This window comes from Ischnura elegans, chromosome 3, assembly GCF_921293095.1.
Source record: "Ischnura elegans chromosome 3, ioIscEleg1.1, whole genome shotgun sequence".
Taxonomy (NCBI): domain Eukaryota; kingdom Metazoa; phylum Arthropoda; class Insecta; order Odonata; family Coenagrionidae; genus Ischnura; species Ischnura elegans.
In genome coordinates, this window is record NC_060248.1 from 135,197,226 (window position 1) to 135,218,266 (window position 21,041).

Below are 21,041 nucleotides of genomic sequence, written 5' to 3' on the forward strand. Positions count from 1 at the left end.
ATAACTTGGTATCAAAGACAAAAAATAGGTTTTGGACTGTTAAAATGTGTACGAAAAGCAATCAATATCTAATATACATAGAATCAAATGTTTTATAACAATTAATGAATGGATAACTCAAGATTCTAACACGATAACATATTTTAGCCTACGAATTAGGATTCCCCATGAGGCCTACGAAGCAAATTTTGCTTGCAGTTTCGATACGCAAAACTGCATAATAGGAGGTTTAATTCCGAAAAAGGGGAGGGCGGATAGTTTTGAATCGCCATATTTTTCTAGTGCCGCAGCAACTTACAATTAGAATATGCCAAAAATACTCCATTCGATATTGCCATATAAAAGCTCACCGCGTAAAATGTATCTTTGGATATTTAGTTTTTCGGCCCCTGGGAGAAGGGATTCATTCATATAATGAGGCAAGAATTTAAGCAATGAGTGAACCCGGGCCCAATAGGGTGGTTTCCTATTATTTTTTTATTGCCTTAATCGAAAGATTATTACTCCTGGAGTACGTATTTCATGCTTTTACATTTTTAAATGACAATATCTATTTTTCGCGATTAAATGAAAAGTGAAAGTTTTCAAGCGCGCGAAAACGCGACGCTCAAGTATGAATGCCGGGAAATATCTCCGTACGTCGTATTTCTGGTTCCCCCTCCCACCCGGTGAGGTGACCTTGAGGCGAGGCTTAGCGCTGATACGTCGCAGGCTGCCAGCGGGTAGCTGAGTACCTTGCTGAATGGTAGCGCTTGGCTTAAAAAAGGTTTATTAATACCTTATCAAACGAAGAAAACTTTCCGACCTTAGCCAGTTTTAGTAGGTGATTATTAAGACATGTTTCCCTGAGCTCTGTGCCTCATGCATGCATTGGTAACCTCAGACGATGTATAACTCCTATCCTCTCGTGTAGAAACTAGGTCCCTGTGACGTCACGTGGAGTGGAATCTCATGGGCGCCAATCTGGCCTTTTTCAAATGATGATAAAATTTGACCCTTGCCATTCGTCTAAACCGCTATTTCTAAAACGAAATAATTTGTATATTTTGAATACATTAATGGTGGGTAACGAATCGCAATCAATGCCTTTCGTTTTCTTTGATGAAGGAAACTACCCTATTCCAGCCGCTATTTGTTTTACTTTTAAGAACCTCAACTAAATGCTAACACTTAAAACTTTCCTCAAACGACAATGCGTCTTGTTATTGACGAGACGACGATTATCATAACTATGATCAGAATAAGGTCTCAAGGAAAGACAAAAACATGCATTAGATGATCCCCGGCCCCATACGTAAGACCTGAAGTAGAAAACTGGTACAGCCGAAAGAAACCTTTCCATTTTCGACGTGGTAACAGAATGGGCCATTACTTATCCCGCTATCGAGCAAACAAATCAAGGTCACCGACCACCCCTATTCCCAAAAGTGCTACTGCTGATCCATACCTCTTTGTGTTCGTTTGAAGCTGCGCGCTTAAGAATTCATTACCAAATACTTTTAAGCTTTAGTTACCAACTGTGGTGAAGAGGCTATCACCGTTAGCGAAAGGCAAACAGTGCATTGTTGTTCAGTGTAGAGATCCAATCTCGCATTCCCTTTTTATTGTAATATTCCCGCACTTGGTGTTGTAAATAGCATTTACACTTCACCAAAGTGAGGTATTTCCTATCTGAAGTTCTGAAGCACACTACGCGAAATGTATTTCATTCGATATGTTGATCGTTCAACGATGCGATGACCATCAATAAGATTTATATTGTCTCTTGAAGCGAAAAGATCTTCCCTCACGGAAAATCTCTTCCTCGTCAAAACAAAACCCTTGCCTCGCCAACCTATCTGATGGCAAAACGAACTCCTTAGGAGGCGGGAGCTTTCTGCGTAGACCCAGGCCAGTAAGGAAAGCCTGACGAGGTGCGGCCATTAAAAATGCATAACTCCCTTCGTAATTGAGATAAAGATACAACTCTTTCACCAAAAATAAATTTATAGTTTTGTCCAAATTTCATACGCAGCATATATGGACCTATATCGTAAGATACGAAAGTTAGCAGGCGATTGATTTTTACCCTGCAAAATTCCAAATTTTTCGTCCGAAAGATATGTAAACACACATAACAATGTTGAAACTGAGTTATGAACAAATTAAAGTTTACTAGTATGGAAAAAAATGTTCTATGAACATTTCCTGCAAGTTTCAACTTTATACTAAGAACAGTCTGCCGGAAAATGGATTAGGAATATAAACTCGGAAAAGTCAAGTAACTAGCCGAAATTCGAGAAAATATTTTTTATAACAATTGTTATAAACAAAATCGAATAATTAATGTCTCCACTTAATGTAGCAACCCTTTCTGCTTCGAATATATTTTTAGACTTGTGGAACGAGCAAATTAAAAAAATTGCCAAAATTCTTCTAGTGACATCTGGTTAATCGCTCTAGAACTACACCAAAAACGTACACGATTTTTGTACGTGTGGTGAGCTCTCTATATATACTTACTCTATGGTATAACCATGAGTAATGTGTAACTTACATTTTGGCCAAAATTTTTCAAGTCGTGGACTCCCTTTTGATATCCCTCACCAAGGTGCTGAGAGGAGGTACGTAGTGGCTAGATTCAACAAAATGGCTTTGTATTGATTACAGCTGTTGCCAATGGGTCAAGAAAGGCAGTGGAAGAAGCACGCATAACTAAACACAATCGCATTCAAAGAAACTTGAACTGGGGGTGCGTCAAAATGATTTTTTTTTGCATTAAAGGTAAGTAAAGCACCGAATATCCGACGTTCCGTCCACTAATCATTAGCACCCCCGTCCTCGTATCATTTCTTTTCCTTCCTTCCCTTCCCCCAATTGCTAGCGCTTTGTGCTTTCAAATAATGATAGGTCTCTATGCATGTCTTCAAATGAGATGAATCACGCTGGCACAGTGCTGACGACAGCCACTGTGTTCTCCATGGCGCCCATTGCAATCCGGCCTGACGGTGTGCCGTTACAGCGTGAAATGCAGGCAGTGCTACAGGCTGCTTTCAGATGAAACAACTTTTTGCCGGCCACCATTCACGGTAAGACAATCTGAAATTCACGCAGCTTTCACACGAGACGACTCACTCGCCATGCCGTGTGCTGTGCTGTGAACGGTGGCAGGCGGAAAGTCATCTCATCTGAAAGCGGCCTTCCATTCTCAGCCAATGGCGGTGTTTAAGTCTACAAAATTGTTAAGTTAGACCCACACTTAAGGTTTTCCTGCTAGAAGTTATCTGATAATGCTGTCTACTGTGCTGCGGTGAGGTACCGGAATTACTGCTCAACACTGCCACTCTTTGGCGGCCGCGTTAAATTTCTTTCAGCACTTTATTAATTCAAAATATCTAATTCTTCAGGAGAGACATTGCATCATTCTAGATATTTCCAATAATTTCAGGATTGATAAATGTGAGGCAAAGAGAGAGATGGCTATTAATTTCACGGCAAAATCCGGTGTAGACATCACTACAGTGCGCGTTATTACGTGAATGCAATATGCGCGAGACAAAACAAGCCAATTGATCTTGGAATTGAACGAGGATAGATCGAATTCATGTCAGCAGCATTGAACAATGAAGGCTTAGGCTTTAAAAAATTATGACTCATTAATTGTGATTTTTTTGCTCATTCACCTAAAATTTGCGAAAAAGGAGAAATTTCGTTTTTATTTACTGATTTGGCGTTATTTTGCAATATCGCATCTTGCGAATTTCATGGATCTCTAGGTATAAAATACAACATGCAGGACAAAATTAATTGCTATTTCATCATTTACAAAGGCTACTTGAGATATTTTATTGTTAATTGCAAAATTATTAAGAATTAGAAGCAAGTCATTGTGATCATGAAACTCTTTATCTTTTAGTAAAATAAGAATTTCCACTTGCTAAGTACTTATCAGCCATAAATGTGAGACTTTTTTAAGTCTCCTTCCCCCAAAATTTTAGCCTTCCTTCTACGAGTGGGCCTCCTGACTTAGGTATGTTGTAACCAATCACGCCATCGAGCTAAGGACTCTCGAGCAAATGAAGGCAAAAAAGTCTCCAACTCAAAAAAGCCAGAGACTGAAAATGCCATGACTACAACATGCAGAACCTACAATGCAGAAGCTACAGCAGATCCCTGCAGTCATTTGCTGTCTACCAGTCTGTCACCACTAATGCAGAAGTCCTGTGGATGGAAACATGGGTTTTGGAAGCCCCGAGAGTGTTTTTTACGTCTGTTCTACTGTGGTTTGCAGTGAAATTTAGTCCACAAAACTCAAATCATTGTCGCATGCATATACACGAATGTTTGCATCTCTCTTCAGGTACTAAACCTCCTATTTCCTCTCCTCCATGGCTGCCAATCGACTGACTCAACAATCTCCAAATTATGCTTGGATCCTTGCGACGAGACCAAGATAAAAAGAGGAGTCAATTACATTGCTATTTCCCCAATTGCTGTAGTGCCTCCCCAGGAACACTAAGAGGGTATTCATGATGGATTTTGAAGAAATTAGTTTTTTGTCTTTTTTGCTGTCATAGTTCAGTCATTTCACCAATTTGCAACGTTTAAAATACACGCAATTGTTGCTAATGGTCATCTTTTGCTATCACAAACAAATGGAGACTTCATTCTTAAGCCTGATTATTCATGATGATAAAATGCTCCATTCCTGGCTAAGGTATGATGCCTTGATATGACCGGCCACTGGAAAGCTAAATACAGTAAACTCTTGATTATACGAAGTCAGTAGGACCGGAAAATTGGCACTTCGTAAAATCGAGTTTCGTAATTTCAAACCTTTTTCATAAGTCACAAAAAAATGTTCGCTTTTGTTTCCTCCGCCCTTTTTTGCCTTTAGTGGCCTTATTTAAACGTTAGGTGGTTATTCATGGTATTATTCTTAGAAAAAACTTTTTGTTATCGATTTATGCTGTGAAAGATCGTTCGCTTAAGAAATTCCCGACCAGTTTAGAAAACGTAATCAAATAATGAATTGCAAAGTTTATGATAAGAATTTAATGTTATAAATTTGTGGTTAGGAGCGAATAGCAACTATTAAGTACGCCTAAGATAGATATTTGTTTCCAACACCCACAGAATTTTAGCGCCAGCTGGCCTAACCGCCATTTATGTCGCCCTCTATCGCTCAGTGACAAGAAAAAAATAAAAACGAGGGCCTTAACCCGTTTCCAAAATAACCTTCGTAAGTTAATATTTCGAGTTACTCCGTATTTTCAGCTGAATGTGCTATCTTTTCAAATAGTTATTTTCATTGAGATTCAGTTACGATCATAAATTACGTAGGATATGATTATCTTCTGGCGAATATTTGAAGTAATTTCTGTTTGAGTTCTCCATCCGGCTAATGTGCTCCATCATCTTTGCAGACATTGCTATGAAAGACTTTATTCTTCATCAGGACCATATTCTTCATACCGGGTGTGAGGTGCTATGTTCATATAGTATGTCTCTCTTCTTTTATGCCGACAGGAGCAAGGTTCCAACCGGAAAACGACAGGAGAAACATCTTCCGTTATCGGAGAAATAAAGAGAGAAACCTTATTGTCCACATTGATTGTTTTCCTACAAGAGACATTTCATCATTTCTCAATGGGTGTGAAGTATTGGTTCACATGCATGAATTCCCAAAAATGACACGCAAAAACCTGTACCTTCACCTCATTTAGTTTTCGTGTTCCTTTCTCCACTGTATTGAAAGTTTTGCAAAGGATCACTGACATAGAGAAAAGATTTTCTTAGTTTTAGCACAAAAAAATAAGCGTGCCATAATCGTAAATAAATATAGTGTGGAAAGAGCAAAGAAAATAATTTAAATAGAAAAGTCAGCAGAGAAGAAGAGAGACAATTATAAGTACGGCACCATTTCCCCGATAGTGGAAGATACTTCTTCAGCCTCTCTCCAGTTAAAAACTTACCACCGTTGCCGGTGAAGATGAACCATGCCCTTCTCCACAGTTTGGAGAACGTTCCTAGTGGGTGGGGTGAATAAGAGTGGGATGGGGATTGCCTGAGGAAAGAAGTGTGGTCAGCATAATGACTGGTGAAGGGGGCAGAAGAAAGAAGGGTGAGGATAGGGCCTTCAGCTCTGCCTCAGTCTACGTTTGGGGGCCGTATTTTTTTACGACGCACTCAAGGTCCTGTCACCTTGGGGAGGGAGTGAATGGGAAATGCTGGGGAAGGAGGGGTTTGTGATGCGTAAGCTGGGTGTCAGCAAGATCAGCAGAAGGCCACATGAGGGAGTAAACAAAGACTTTGGAAAGAAAGATCTCTTGGCATGGGAGAACGGGGAGGCGTGCGAGAAGAAAGTTCATGGTTCGAGTTAGAAGTGAGTCTTCATTACGATTAGTCTGAAAAATAAGTCGGTGGTAAATAGAGCCCAATACTTAATATATTTAAGTTGTTTATTATTCAGGAAGGCTAATATATACACGAAAAGATATTGCCCAAAAAAACCTGTTAATTTTTTTGCTTTTTGCCCTTCTCCATCGCCGCTTCCACCATGGTGTCTCACTTGCATAAATGGGAATGAAATTGGGGACCTAACTTGTTAGCCAGATCAAAATATCTTAATGTTTGGAGGGCAGCATGTACTTCTTTTTTATTTGGTGAAATTACTTCCTCACTTTCATCTTCATTGTCACTGCTATTATGACTAGTCCTGGCCGCTGCTTCTTCCGACGTAGCGGCTTCGCGTTGTCGCAAACCTGGAGATCATCGTCTAGGACAATATAATCGTTTGATGTTGTGCGCTGTGCTCCTGCTTTTTCCAAGCATTTTTCAAAATCATCTTTCAAGCCTCTAATCTCCTCCGCGATTTCATCCGCTGTAGCTTCCTGAAGGTATAACGTAACAAATCAACCATAGCCGTGATATTGTAGCAGTAGAATTTCTAGTAGGCTAGTTGTATCAATTACCAACCTCGAGAACATCCTCATGATTCGCTATCAAAGGGAATCCGTCCGATTTCCAGAAATTTGCGATTGTAGTGGAGGAAATCAAGTACGTCTTTGAACCGTATTTATGCGATGAAAAATAACAATTTTATTAACTTGGCCATTTTAGCAAAGTTAACAAAATCGTTATTTCTCATCGCAGAAACACGGCTCAGAGACGTACTCGAATGCCTGATTATTGGCAAGAGTGCGATGCAAACAATCATTTTTTGATGATGGCATTGATTGATAGATTTTCAAAATGCAGTCAGAGCGATCACTTTTGGGGAGGGAGGCCCCCCACTCTGAGGGTCGAAGAGAGGGGCCAGCGAGGGTGAGCTCGTCGAGGAAAGGGTCCTGGATTAGGGACCCTTCGAATTGCTTCGGCAAAAAGTAGTAAAGTAGTCTTCGAAGTACGTTCACAGCAGAACGTACCAGGTGCGTTCACAGCAGTGTAAAGGGTTAAGTAGGAGTGAACGAAATACTCCACGTGACATTCCTGACATGTTAAACTACGATGTATTGTCGATGCGATTTTTACGAATAGGCATGTAAAGAGGGGCTTTATGTCAGTCGCAATATATTTTTACAGAACTCCTACTTCCCTTAAATTCCCTCCTTGAGGTTTTAGGCGATCCCTTTCTCTCCAAAGTTGCGCTATCATTTAGCATTTCAAACTTTTGATGGACCACAGTTGGAAGCGCTGATTTTTTTTATCTACTTACGCCGACGTAACTAGTTTTATTGACAACTATTTTACCGTAGTTCGTATATACGAATGCCATTAGCTACTGGGGACCGAGCCGAGGTTCGTAATTTCAAAACATTTCGAATAATCGAAACTTCATATAATCAAAACTTCGTATAATCTAATAGCGCCATGTATTTAGCATGGGCTTTTCGCCGGGACCGCAATATCACTTCGTATAATCGAAAACTTCGTAAAATCCTGCTTCGTATAATCGAGAGTTTACTGTAGTTCTCAAATTAGGTAATCCGCGATGTTTTCTTTTTTATGTGGCTTATTTTGTCATACATCTGAATAACCAAGGGTATAAAATCCCAAAGTAAAACTGATGCTAATTTTTCACTTCATTAAACCAAAATATAATACCTTATTGTTTCTGTGAGTTTCTAGCATCAAGAATGCCATGAAAAGATATCAACATCACTCTAGAATTTTTCATTGCTGAAAATAAATTACTGCAGGACAATGTCAACTCATGTCCAAATCCAACTTATAGTATTAAATTTTTTTAATAATAAAAAAACACTATCTCACTAAAATTATGTCATTATGTTAATGTAGTGATTCATTATGGTTTTGGAAGCCCTTCAAAAGTGGTGGTGTGAATAAAAATGAAAAGTGAGCACTTTTCCCTTCTTATTTAAAAATTAAAACCTTTAAAAATAACAAAATTAACAAGAATTTCTGATGTATAAGGCTATAAGAGAAGTGATTAGGCAAAGTTCACAGGAAATATGGGTACTTTTTCACCTCTAGTGTTAAAATTACCCAATAAAAGAACTATAAAATTAAAAGCTTCTCATGCTTAACATAGGATAAAATGCAAAGCATTAATTAAAATGAATTTCATAACTGAGAATGCAGTTTAAAACCTCAATTAATAAGATAGGTACTATTATTGTAAACATGATAGTACATTTATTCAGCTGCATACCATGAGCACAAAACATAGCTTAAGCTTCAAGGCTTGTTTGCACCAGGGAATTTTCGTTCAAAAGCTCACTCTGAAAAATGAGGGGGTGGGAGGAACTAAACTCAGAGAAATATGATATTTAAAAACATGATGCCCATATAAGGAAGATATCTATTAATTAAGAAAATTTCACTAACCTCCATAACTCTCTCTGCTTTCTGGTTGATACATGTACAACACTAGATTTTTCTCCCCATCTGACACTAGAAAGCCCATTTGAGTATTGTCAAGGAGAAATTCGATAGTATACACTTCTGTTGGCCGATAATCCTGAAAAAAAAAAAGATTCAGCACAATTTTACAAAGAACACAGACTTGAGAATTTACAAATCAACCAAAGGTTAATATGATGATGACCCAATTTTCTTTCATACACTGATAAAGAAAAACAATTTTTTAACCTTGGAATAAAAATCAGAGCAAGTAATTGACTATTAAAGTACAAGAATGATTTCATATGCCCTCCCTGGAGATATTTCTAGTAGGGATGGTCGAATCGGATACATCGAATCGAATTATCTTGAGAATGCCCTTCACCATGTACATCGGATCGAAGGTTGCGGAAAGCATTGAATCAGGAGAGGAAATTTTAAAGCAAAGCATCAGTGAATGCAATAGAGACCCAATGTTAGAGTGGATAGAGTTCTGATCCTCTCTTTGCATTCACCAATGCACAGAGATGCTTGTGCTACTCATGAAACAATGATAGCTTTCAACAATTGGATGACATGCACAAGATTTAAAAAAAGAATGAGACCAAACACGGTGCATTTCTGACAGTATTTATGCTTTTTAAGCTCTAATTGATTGACACAAAGCTTCCTAGTTACATCAAGGCTATACCAATATTCAACACTGTCCAAACATCACAATTTTCAAGGAAACAAGCATTGCATGAGCACAATCACACAAGTCGAGACAGACTGGAAATGCAAACTGCCTATGTCATCTTTAGCTCGCCCGACTTTGCCTTCAAGCCTACGGCATCACAGACTTGGAGGATCAGACGTGCTTGCCCCCAGGCTCACTTGTCGTTGCCTAGTTGCTTGAAAGACAGAGGGAGTGCGTTCCTCCCCCTCCATCTCCATCCACTCCTCCCGCCCACCCCTTCCTCTCGCTGAGCAGTCGTCTCGTTCTGTTCTCGCACCTTGCCACACATGACGACAATGTTGTTCTAAATATTTTAATTGTGCTGCAGATTGTGCAGTTGCAATTTAATTTAATGATATGCTGAAAAAAATTTCTTTCATAGTGAGGAAACACTTACTATTGAGAAAAAGAGAAGTCAATATGCCACGTGTATGCACTGTTGTGTAAAACTACCGCACGGAAGTACAAAATCCACCTCACCACTAGTGAAGCATCTGAGACTGAAACAAAAGTGACGAAATTCAGGGGAAACGTGTGTAAGGGAACTTTGAAAATAAAAAAATGTGTATTACAACCTAAATAGCATTCCTTATATTGTAAGTACCCTGAAGAAACTTGAATAATTACTGTTTTATAGCAGGAATTTGAAAATGCATTTCGATCCGAAAATATCCGAAGATCTAACACCTGAAATCAAGGATGCAATCCTGATTTGGATCTGTAAAAAATCCTGGATCCGTCCATCCCGAATTTTTAGCATGGTTAACATATTGATGGCAAACTTTCCTGTTATTCTCCTGGCATTAAACTAAAGAAAAACAGCTCCCAGTTGTGTAATTATTGGATGAAAATTTATTACATTTTTATACTTACTCGGCTGACAAGAGAAAGAGTTCTATACTCTTCCTGGAACCTCAACAGGGAAATGGACTTGTAGACATCAGCAATTAGAATAAGACACTTAATGCTAAGCATCTGATGTATGTACACTTGGGTGTCAATGAATGCAATACCAACAAGATCGTTATCTTTTAATTGCCAAATGTATATCTGAAAATAGAAAAAAATAGATCTTGAAAGGTTTAATCAAAATAAGAAAGAACGTTTCAATACAATATTAAATTGACAATGGTATTGTACATAAACCAAATTTAGTTACACTACAACATAGTTTACCACCAATTAAATGGAATTGATGCCAGAACCAGATATAATACACGTCCAAAAAAACAAGGAACAAGCTATATACATTTTACATGCAAATATTATCATATATTGCCATGAAAATATTATCCCTGTTTTTCGTTCATTGCACTGTGCCCCCTCTCCAAAAGGATGCATAATCAGTGCTTTTCAGTTGTCTGATAGTTCATTACCATGTGAGTGCTATAAACACACAATACCAAGACCCCTGGACTTTTTGAAATGTAGCACGCACAAATTATGCTTTCCTTTGGAGAGGTGGGCAACATCCTTCTGGAGCACATGGGAAGGGGGCCATTGACAAAATAATCTGTGTAAGCTAGTTCAGTGAGAAGGGGAGTGGGAGGCTGGTGGGGGGGAACAGTTCTCTCAACAGGAGACATTGCGAGGGAGATGTTCGGGATCTTAATGCGCAGGTTATTTTCTGAAACTATACAGATAAGGTAGAAAAAGTGTCATGGATTTCTTCCACATAGCGTTCGAGAGATATTCACATGTAAAGATTTGGTGCACAATGACTTCCTTTGAGTCTATCCTCATTAAGTGGCGTAGCCGAGTGGGTTGAGGCATGTCTGAGACTTTTGTTGCATGCACTCTGGGTTTGTGTCCCAGTGGAGTCAATTTTTTTTTCTTTCTTATAATTTTTTAAAATCACTGCTACAACTCATCCCCATTCGTTTAGGTTAGTTACTTTGCTATTTCTTTATTTTCATATTAGTTTATGGATTTTAAATGGTACTCCAAATGGTGTCTTACCGCGTGAACTTGAGGACGTATATTACTACACGTGAATTTCCAGGTAATGTGCTCATCCTCGATCCAGTCATTGCTCCCTCAGCCCATTCATACATTTATAATCTCACCTTATTCTTCTCACCGAGTTGAGGAGTGGATAGCATCATGGGATTGGACTTTTTGGCAAAACATCAAGGTGTGTTGGACGTGTGTGATGGGATTTTGTACTTGTGGGGATGGGAGATTCAGTTATTAGTTTGCCGAAGGGAAGGATATGACCCACGTCTAAATTTTCCTGCAGGTCAGCAATCAGGGGATATAAGACGGAAGGAGATAAACGTTGGTGGGAGTAAAGAATATCCAACGTGCCTCAAGGAAGAATTAAGAGAACCGCCAAACACTGGGAGGCTTATGAGAATTATGGTGGATAAGTGCATTGGTACAGGGACATATGTAGTGGAGCCTGCATTAGAGACCGTAGATAACTGTTGTCACGATGGGACTGTGAACCGTCGATAGGCAGCAGTCAATCACACTGAAAGAAACCAATTTTGGCCCTGAGGAGGTAGAACTACGTAGAGAGACTAGGTTAGGAATGGCTGCAACATTGGAGCCCAACGAAGCGGGGGCTGGCAAGATGCACGGGAAGGTGGTGAGGACGATAGTGCCGGCCAAGAGCAGGGAAATGTTCCGCAAAAAGTTGGCGCACCTGGATGTCAATGAGAGGGAGATTATCCTTCCACTATTAAAAGAATTCGAGGATCTGTTCACAGAGAAGGATAGACTACCAGTTACTGCCCTGACGCCCCACTGAATCAACACAGGCAGTGCCCCCCCTATCTACAGAAGGCCTTATCGAGTGCCACATCATTTGAAGCCCGTAGTGGAGTCGTTCGTCGACGAGCAACCCAAAGCGGGTATTATTGTCCATAGTGACAGCCCTTGAGCATCCCCAATTGTAATTGTGCCAAAAAAATTGGCTGATGGAAAACCTGCGTACCGGTTTTGCGTGGATTTCCAGGCTTTAAATGCGGTCACTGTCCCTGATGTGTACCCCATTCCCAATGTTGTTGAATCCTTGGACTATCTGGGTAATTCGCAATTTTTTTCAACGCTGGATTTGACAAGTGGTTACCATCAAATACTAATGCATAAAGATGACCAGGAGAAGACTGATAATGTCGACTGTGGGCATTACCACTACACTAGGATGCCGTTTGGATTGCGGAATGCACCTGCCACATTCCAAAGGATGATGGATGACCTCCTGCGGGGCTTGAAGTGGGTACAATGCCTCGTGTATTTGGACAGCGTGATAATCTTCAGTACGACGATAGTGGAGCAATGCCATATGGCTGCATGCCGTGCTCAACAGATTAAGAAATGGCGGGCTAACGCTCAAGTTTGAGAAATGTAAGTTTGCAGAGGAAAGGGTGTACTATTTAGGTCACGTGATTTTGACGCATGGAGTGCAACCCGACCCAGTAAAAGTAACCGCTGTGCAAGGATTTCCTACCCCCACCGACGAGAAGGAACTTCAGTCCTCTTTAGGACTAGTGAATTATTATCACCACTTTGTTGTGGGATTCGCAGAAATAGCGAGGCCTCTAACGAAGTTGTTAAGAAATGGTGCAGTGTTCAACTGGGATAAAGATTGCGTGTGAACCTTAGAGAAGTTAAAAGATGCCCTTACTAATAGCCCTGTGTTGTTGTATCCAGATTTCAGATTTCAACAAACCTTTTATTATTTCAACCGATGTGTCTAACTTCGCAATAGGGGAAGTGCTTTCTCAGGAGATCGACATGAAAGAACATCCAATTGCCTATGCATCATAACAGCTGAATTCCACCGAAATAAATTATTCGGTGACCGAAAAAGAACTGTGCAGTGGCGTGTTTGCTGTAGCGCAACACTGACGCTACTTGTACGGGCGAAAATTTAACCTTTTACCTACGCAGGGCGTGATTTCACGACCTGAATTTTCCGATGCTAAAGGATGAAGGCCGGGTTTTCACGGTTTCGCCGTCAAACATGCCAAGTGGGTCCCAACCGCTATTAGGGTCCCTCGGCGCGAGAGGTTCGACCCTTTCCTATTGTCCCCGAGGGGATTATCTCGGCCCATTCCGGCACTTAGTGACCCACTCAAGGAAGGCGCTCATGGTCACTTATTTGTTTATAAGGTGGAATAACTAAAAACGTAAATGTTGCATTTTTTGAAAATCAATGCCAAGAATTACATTCTGGATGTTTTGCTGATCGGTTTCAAATTTTAAACGGAACTCTAGCGTTCATATTAACGGAGTTTATCATCACCTAGAACAAATTTTGGAGACACTAAGGTTAGATGTTTAGTTGTTATTTTTAAAAATTACTAGCGAATTTATAGGAGCGATATTGTAATGATTTACATCTAAAGATATATGTTACTCTGTTTGCCACATTTTAAGTATACACTTGCGGTGAAATTCGATAAAATATCCAATTTAACTCCAATGAAAAAAGCCCTCGTAATGTAATAAAATATGATTCTCTCAGTTCTTTGTCGTGAGCCGAAATTACAGCAACTATTTTTAATAACCTCTCATCAACCTTTGAATGCAAACGTATTATAAATTAATTTCGCTATGAATACTAATGAATGCATATCCTAAAAATTCGTAAATTTAATGTACAAATAAGGAATGTTTTACGTAGACACATGTTGTGAGAAGCATTCCATACCATTGCAGGAAAGAGCACCGCTCTACCCAGGTAATTACTCTCATACCTTGGTTCTCTGGTCAGGTTAAATTTAGGTGGTCTGCCCTGTACACCTCACAGGCTTACTTCGGGACACATTAGCGCATTAATGTTTTCTTGGAAAAACTTATTACCCTCCAACTGGCACATCTAAGAGTAGATTGGTGCAAGTAGCCTCCTTTAAATTTGTAGAAGAAAATAACCTCAATCTTCTCGGAATAACTCATTTTCTTTTAAAAAATTTCTTGACGTGTATTCAAATATAGCCGTTAACTCTCTGTTCACATTCCACCACCTATACAATGGATGGTTTGTATAGAACCCTGCTGTGCAATGCAGCCCATACCATGAATGGAAAGAGAACTGCTCTACCCAGGTAATTACTTTCATATCTTGGCTCTCTGGTCAGGATCCATTAAGGTGGTCTGCCAGGTGCACCTCATGGGCTTATTTCGGGACACATTAGCGCATTAACGTTTTCTTGGAAAAACTTATTACCCTCCAACTGGCACACCCAAGAGTATATTGGTGCAAGTATCCTCCTACTGAAATATGTATGTGGAAGATGATAACCTCACTCTTCTCGGAATAACTCATTTTCTTTTCAAAATTTTCTTGGCGTGTATTCAAATTTAACCATAAATGTTCTGTATGCATTCCCTTTCCTACTCCTGCAAGGATTGTGTTTCAAATGATGTTTCGGTGGAATTACATTTTTTCTTGGAATTATACAGTAGGGTGGTGCGAAAAAAGTCAAGTTGCAAATTCAGTGTCGTATTAGCGCGGAAAAGTTGCGATACGTTAGTACAAGAAAAACAAAAAAAGAATTATTAAAATCGGACGTCATCTTCCGATCCCGCAAAGCACCTGAAAAAATGACAAAAATGAAAAAAATTGTTTTTTTGGTTGTACAAAAAATTAAAAAAAACTTTATATTTTTTAACGCTATTGCTAAAAATGATTACAAATAGTATAGTTTATTAGTAATATATACATATACATGGCTTTAAACAGTTATATCTGATCGCGCAAGATCATTAAAAATGTATAAAAATTGCAAATTAGCCGATTTTTCAGTTGTGTAATAATTACTTGAGGTAATATTTTAGTCTAATGTACATGTTTGATTATGCAGCTCTTCCTTTATTAAGATATGATTTAATAATATTTAAATATCCCAGAACTCTTCGGGGGGAGGTGGCCTTACTTCGGGTTCCACCCACACCCTTCCCTCAATCCAACCAATGAGGGTTAGTGCTACTTACAATATTTACATTTTTTGTCCTACTTTTAGCTTTTAGTTTTTGAACACTACTTTATGCTACGATTTGGTGGTGAAGTCTGACATATTGGACCTTGATTTGAATATAGCCCTAATAAATCCATCTCTGGATAGATAACCAAAAAGCTTAAGGGATGCCTCTGTTACCAATTTCACTCACGGCTCCACTGCTTGCGTGTGACATGGGAAGATTTAATATCCCAATCTATTTTATCGCCTGATTCAATGAAGGAAGCTATTTCTTCATTGGTCATTCTCCGAAGAAGAGGTGGAGAAGATAGTTTTACTATATTCCGGTCAATCAATTCTATATATTCAGTTGCTTTGAAGTCCATGGTAGGAGTAATTAAGTTTCCGATGGGTTTGCCTTTTGGTTAATTCTATGGCTTTTAATACTCTTTTTAGCCCTTGCTCTCTAATGTGCCTTCTATAATAAAAAAAACATCGCCATCAATACGTTCTCTGGGTGAGCAAAGTAAGAGTTCCGTTCAATAACCGGGAAAACTACTTTATTTTAATCTTAAGTCAAGAATCAAGAGGTTTCTATTGCTCTGTACACACGAACAGGCATGCAAGATTTAAAATAAAAGTAACTACGTCTTTAAAAGCATCTGAGGGGTTTTCGGTACTTATGTAAAGTCGGAGAACTCGATTTGGATAGGTAAGCCATCTAGCATGTGAAAATGGTCCTGGATCACGGTTTGCTAAGTCATTTGGAAAGTCACCACAAATAATTGCTTGACTTATGTTAATAAGGTATCTTTGGCCCTTGCTCAAAATTTATCTATCTACTTGTAGAATTTCATATTCAATTATTTGGAAATGTAGTATTGGAAGCTTTCCATAATCATTCAGTTTTAGAATTCCCACTTAAAGATTTTTGGCCAGTTAATTCACAATCCAAATACTGAAAAAGATGGGGGAAAAGTAATTCAATGAAATGAAGTAATCAAACTGCCCACTGCAGTTCTTCGATCTCTCTCATAGTGCCACCTTTCTATCCAATGTTGGTGTTGTGCCATCACAGCAAACTAAATCTAAGTACTTCAACGATACTCCTTGATCAGAGAAATGAGATAATATGAAGGCCAAATGTCTTTAGCAGACCCCGAGCTTGGATAAACATGACTTACATACACAGAGGACGGTTCTTTTATTAGGGAATGGTGTTCCTCTTTAACTGTCCAGCGGTACTCCTTCGAATCAATAATTTCTATGACTAGGGTATCGTCTATCCTTCCCTCCAAGTATTACCCGTGTAGTTCTCCTAAATCAATTTGCAATCACAATGCAAAGCTGTAGTTTGTAATTTTACCCCTCTGGATTTACTGTAAATCGCTTTTAGTATTTCTCCTTTCCCTTCTAATATCACATCATTCAATGAACTTGAAGAATCTCCTTCAGTTATAACACCAATGTCTTCAAGTGCACTTGATTCTATAACAGCAGCTGCACGGTCACAATCACAATGCAAAGCTGTAGTTTGTAATTTTACCCTCATTTGCCGTGGTGACAAATTTTCTTGGATGTACTAGGCATTTAATCTTCAAAGTCATCAAATTGCTCCTTGATTGTTAAATTTTGTGTGGCGTCATTTAAAACCTCAACATCTTCACTCTCGATTTCAACAGGGTTAACATGCTGCCTTTTTAAAGCACAATTTTGCCTTTCAAGTCTAGTGGTCAGCTATAATGTCTCTTTTTGATCTACTGGATTAACTAAAACTTCACTAAAATTTGTCATAAGTAATTATTACATAACTCTGAAAAATCTGCTAATTTGCAATTTTTATACATTTTTAATGATCTTGCGCGATCGGATATAACTGTTTAAAGCCATGTATATGTATGTATTACTAATAATCTACACTATTTGTAATCATTTTTAGCGATAGCGTTAAAAAATATAAAGTTTATTTAATTTTTTTTACAACAAAAAAAAAACAATTTTTTTCATTTTTGTCATTTTTTCAGGTGCTTTGCGGGATCGGAAGATGACGTCCGATTTTAATAATTCTTTTTTTGTTTTTCTTGTACTAACGTATCGCAACTTTTCCGCGCTATTACGACACTAAATTTGTAACTTGAGTTTTTTCGCACCACCCTATTATACAGCCAGGATTTTTTTCTTGAAGTGCCTTTCGATGGTTCCTTAGAGCTTTTGTTAGTTTTGAATACGTTCTCGACGTGTTCAGAGTTACTTGGACGAGTGGAGCACTAGGCAAATTTGCTGGACGGGAATTTCCTTGCACTGGGAAAATGTCCAGGCTAATTACGGATCAATCGATCCTGGAAATACTCACCAGAAGTGATAATGAAGACGAGGATAGTGACTCTAGAAACAGAGTTTTGTATTTTTTCTTATTTCGTGCGTAATATGAATTTATATTTATCTAAGTGAAATTGCTTTATAAATATAATTTTGCAATTTCAAACAACAAATTTGTTTGATTCAAGTAGTTTTATGAGAATTTTTCGGGAAAATATTCTTCTAAAAAAATACGAAATATTTCATTCCCATGTTTTCAGAGAACTCGTGGAGAGCAGACGCGAATGAGGAGTGTGGATTTGGGCATCATGGATATAAAATATGTTAATATCATAAATCGTAAATACCTAGAAGAATGCCAGGAACATTGAAAGATTTCATTCCCTTTAAAGTACCGTATAAGCACGTGTAAGAGGCGTTTTTCCCAGAAATTGCAGCTGAAAATGAGGGTGCGCCTCTTACACAAACTTCTTATCTTCCCCCCTCCCCTTCACCGGTCGCAAGTCTAAGGGGAACTGAGTGGCCTTGGTTTCCAGTGAGAGTCAGTCATCTGAAACCCTAGGTCAAAAACAAGCGGCAGGCAGGGGAGTTTCTCCCTTAGTGACGTATTTTTAAAATGCTCCTCTTTGCTTTTCTTGTAAGCATCGCGCCGTCACGTCGGTACCCCAGAGGTGAACATGGATGATCGCGCAGGGTTTTTCGCTCCGGAGGGCGCACTAAATTTACTGCCACGAGTGGGCATCCCGCGGCATTTTTACTGCATATAGTAATCGCTTATCAAACGTAGAGAAATGCGTAGTTTTGAAGGACATACCCGGTTAATAGTCAATATCTGTCTTGCCGAGTAATTTCCATTATGCTGAGGACCTGATTTTCCAAAAAATCATCTTCAGATGCTAATATGAGGATTATTGCAACTGAAAATTATATTGGCACTGGAATTTTGACAGTTATCGAATATACGTCTGCAACACCGCGCGATAGTATTAAAAAAATGCCGCAAAATTTTTTTCTTTATAGCTTCGATACTCAAAATAGGGGTGCGCCTCTTACACACGCTTATACGGTATTTTTTGGTCTATGATCTAATGCCCTTTTGCTGAAAACCCTAAAAACAACCGTAGAACTTCGTTTAAAAGTTCTATAGACATTGCAAAATGAAAGGTATACATTGATGAACTGACATTTAATGCAGTAGTAAGAATTAAAAAAAATTAAAATCGAACTAGTAACAATAAACTGACTGCAAAAGTACGCCGCGATGGGCTGCCTGCGGGAAAAGGGTCGAGGATTATATTTGCCCAGTTGCCGAGGAAAGGGTCTGGCACCCCGCTAGAAAAGGTCATTAAGTGGAAGGAGCGACTACCTGGACGATTCCTTGCCGAGAAAAAACTCCGTACAGGGCGAAAAAGAAATGCTCAAAGCCTTCGTACAGCCAAAAGCAACTTCACGTGAAGGAGCCCGGCGCGAAAGTGTTAAGATAGTTAGTGACCATGCGGCCCTCAAGTGGCTATTTGGCCTGCGTGACCCGAGTAGCCGGTTGATGCGATAGACTCTTAAGACTTTCTGAATATGACTACGAGGTAGTGCAATTTAAATGAACACCGAGTGTCGATATAGGAAGTGTGCAAGAGAATGACGTAGAGTGTGCGGAATGGGCAGGCAAGGCAGGATTTGAGGTTGTGGACGGTATCCTTTTTAAACTCGGCTCGTGGGGAGGAGTGATAGCTGTCCCTGAGAGTGTAAGGACTGACATTTTGAGACACTGCCATGATTACGCCCTCGCGGGACACCTGGGGTCAGATCGACGAAACCCTATTGGTGACCGCACTTGGGAAGAGATTGCAAGGCATATGTGAAAAACTGTGTGTTGTGTAATCAGAGAAGTCCGTATGGGAAGTGTAAGGCTCCATTACAAGCACTCCCGGCCACCGATAGACCCTTTGATTGTATCGCTCTTGATGTAGTTGGCCCGTTGCCCCAAACCGAGAAGGGTCTCAAGGGAAACAAGTTCATACTGTCAATTTTAGATCATTTTTCTAGGTATCTGATGGTCCCTTTGCCAAATCAGACAGCAGAGGTGATTTCCGTTGCACTTGTGAAGGAGTGGATCTTAAGATTCGGTGTCCCTGACAAGGTTCTAACCAACAAAGGGAGTAATTTCATGTCGGACTTATTTAGGGGTGTATGTAAGTTGCTAGGTGTGACCAAATTGTGTTTCTCCCCTTACAGACCTGAGTGCAACGGATGGATAGAGGGGGTGCACTGAACGATAGCACAGGTTCTATCCCATTATGTGAATGGTAAAAACGATAATTGGGATGATTGGTAAGGCTATGCCGTAGCTACATACAATAGCAGCATACACACTTCCACGGCCTTCAGCCCTCATGAAACAATATTTGGTTACGAAATGAACTCGCCGCTTGAGTGTGTGAAGAGACCTCTGAGAGATGCGTGCAACGCTCAAGTGGAGCAGTTACAGGATAGAGTTCGAGTGATGTGGCGAAAGTGTGCCAGAAACAATGAGCGGGTGCAGAAACAGCAATTCAAGGGGGTGGGATCCAAGGGAAAGGGGAGGATGTATACATGGAAGGGGCCATACAGCGTTGTTAAGGTTCTTCCTCCCGTAAATGTAATGCTGCAACTCCCTCATAGGACGCTAGTTGTACATAAAAATAGAATAAAGCCCCATCCCTGCCATCTTCGTCTTCCTTCTCCTGCAATTGCAGGTGCTGCCAGTGAGAGACAAAGGGGGACGCCAAGAAAGCAAACGGTGCCTCCCGCCTTTGAAGGAACTGAGAATGAATCTCCTTTCTGGGATCTCTCCTCATATTTCGGGAATTTCATCAGAGCTGGGGTCGAGGGAGAGGATTCTAGGTCTCTTTCCTTATCGGAAGGGCTAGACTGCTCGTCACCTAAGTCCCCTATCCCTAGCAGTGAGCATCCACTGCAAGATATGCCCATCTGCGAGGAGAGGGAGGGTGGAGGGGAGGCTGCCGAGAGAAAGTGAGAGGACCTTGCTGATAATGAGCAAGGCCCTGTCACTGTTGTGGGTGAAGAAGTAGACACATGGTTTCCAGATGACATTCCCCACCCCTGCCTCAGCATACTCCTTATCTTCTTCCCTCGTGAGCACGTTCATCCCATACTCTCCGCCACCCCCTCCCAATGCCCCCTTCCCCCCCCCCCCCGCTACTTCCTGCGCAAGGGAAATCCAGCACCACCGTGATATGGATAGGAGCAGCAAT

At 39.9% G+C, this 21,041-nt stretch overlaps 1 protein-coding gene across 2 annotated transcripts in view; it reads right to left on the reverse strand.

The window, feature by feature from the left end:
- LOC124156620 (cleavage and polyadenylation specificity factor subunit 1) overlaps positions 1–21,041 on the reverse strand; it is a 153,741-nt gene that overhangs the window by 17,860 nt on the left and 114,840 nt on the right. For both annotated transcript variants that reach the window (XM_046531267.1, XM_046531266.1), the window contains 2 exons: positions 10,436–10,612; positions 8,830–8,962 (listed from right to left, as the gene is read on the reverse strand). In XM_046531267.1, coding sequence (XP_046387223.1) covers positions 8,830–8,962; positions 10,436–10,612 — 310 coding nt within the window. The remainder of the gene's footprint in view (positions 1–8,829; positions 8,963–10,435; positions 10,613–21,041) is intronic.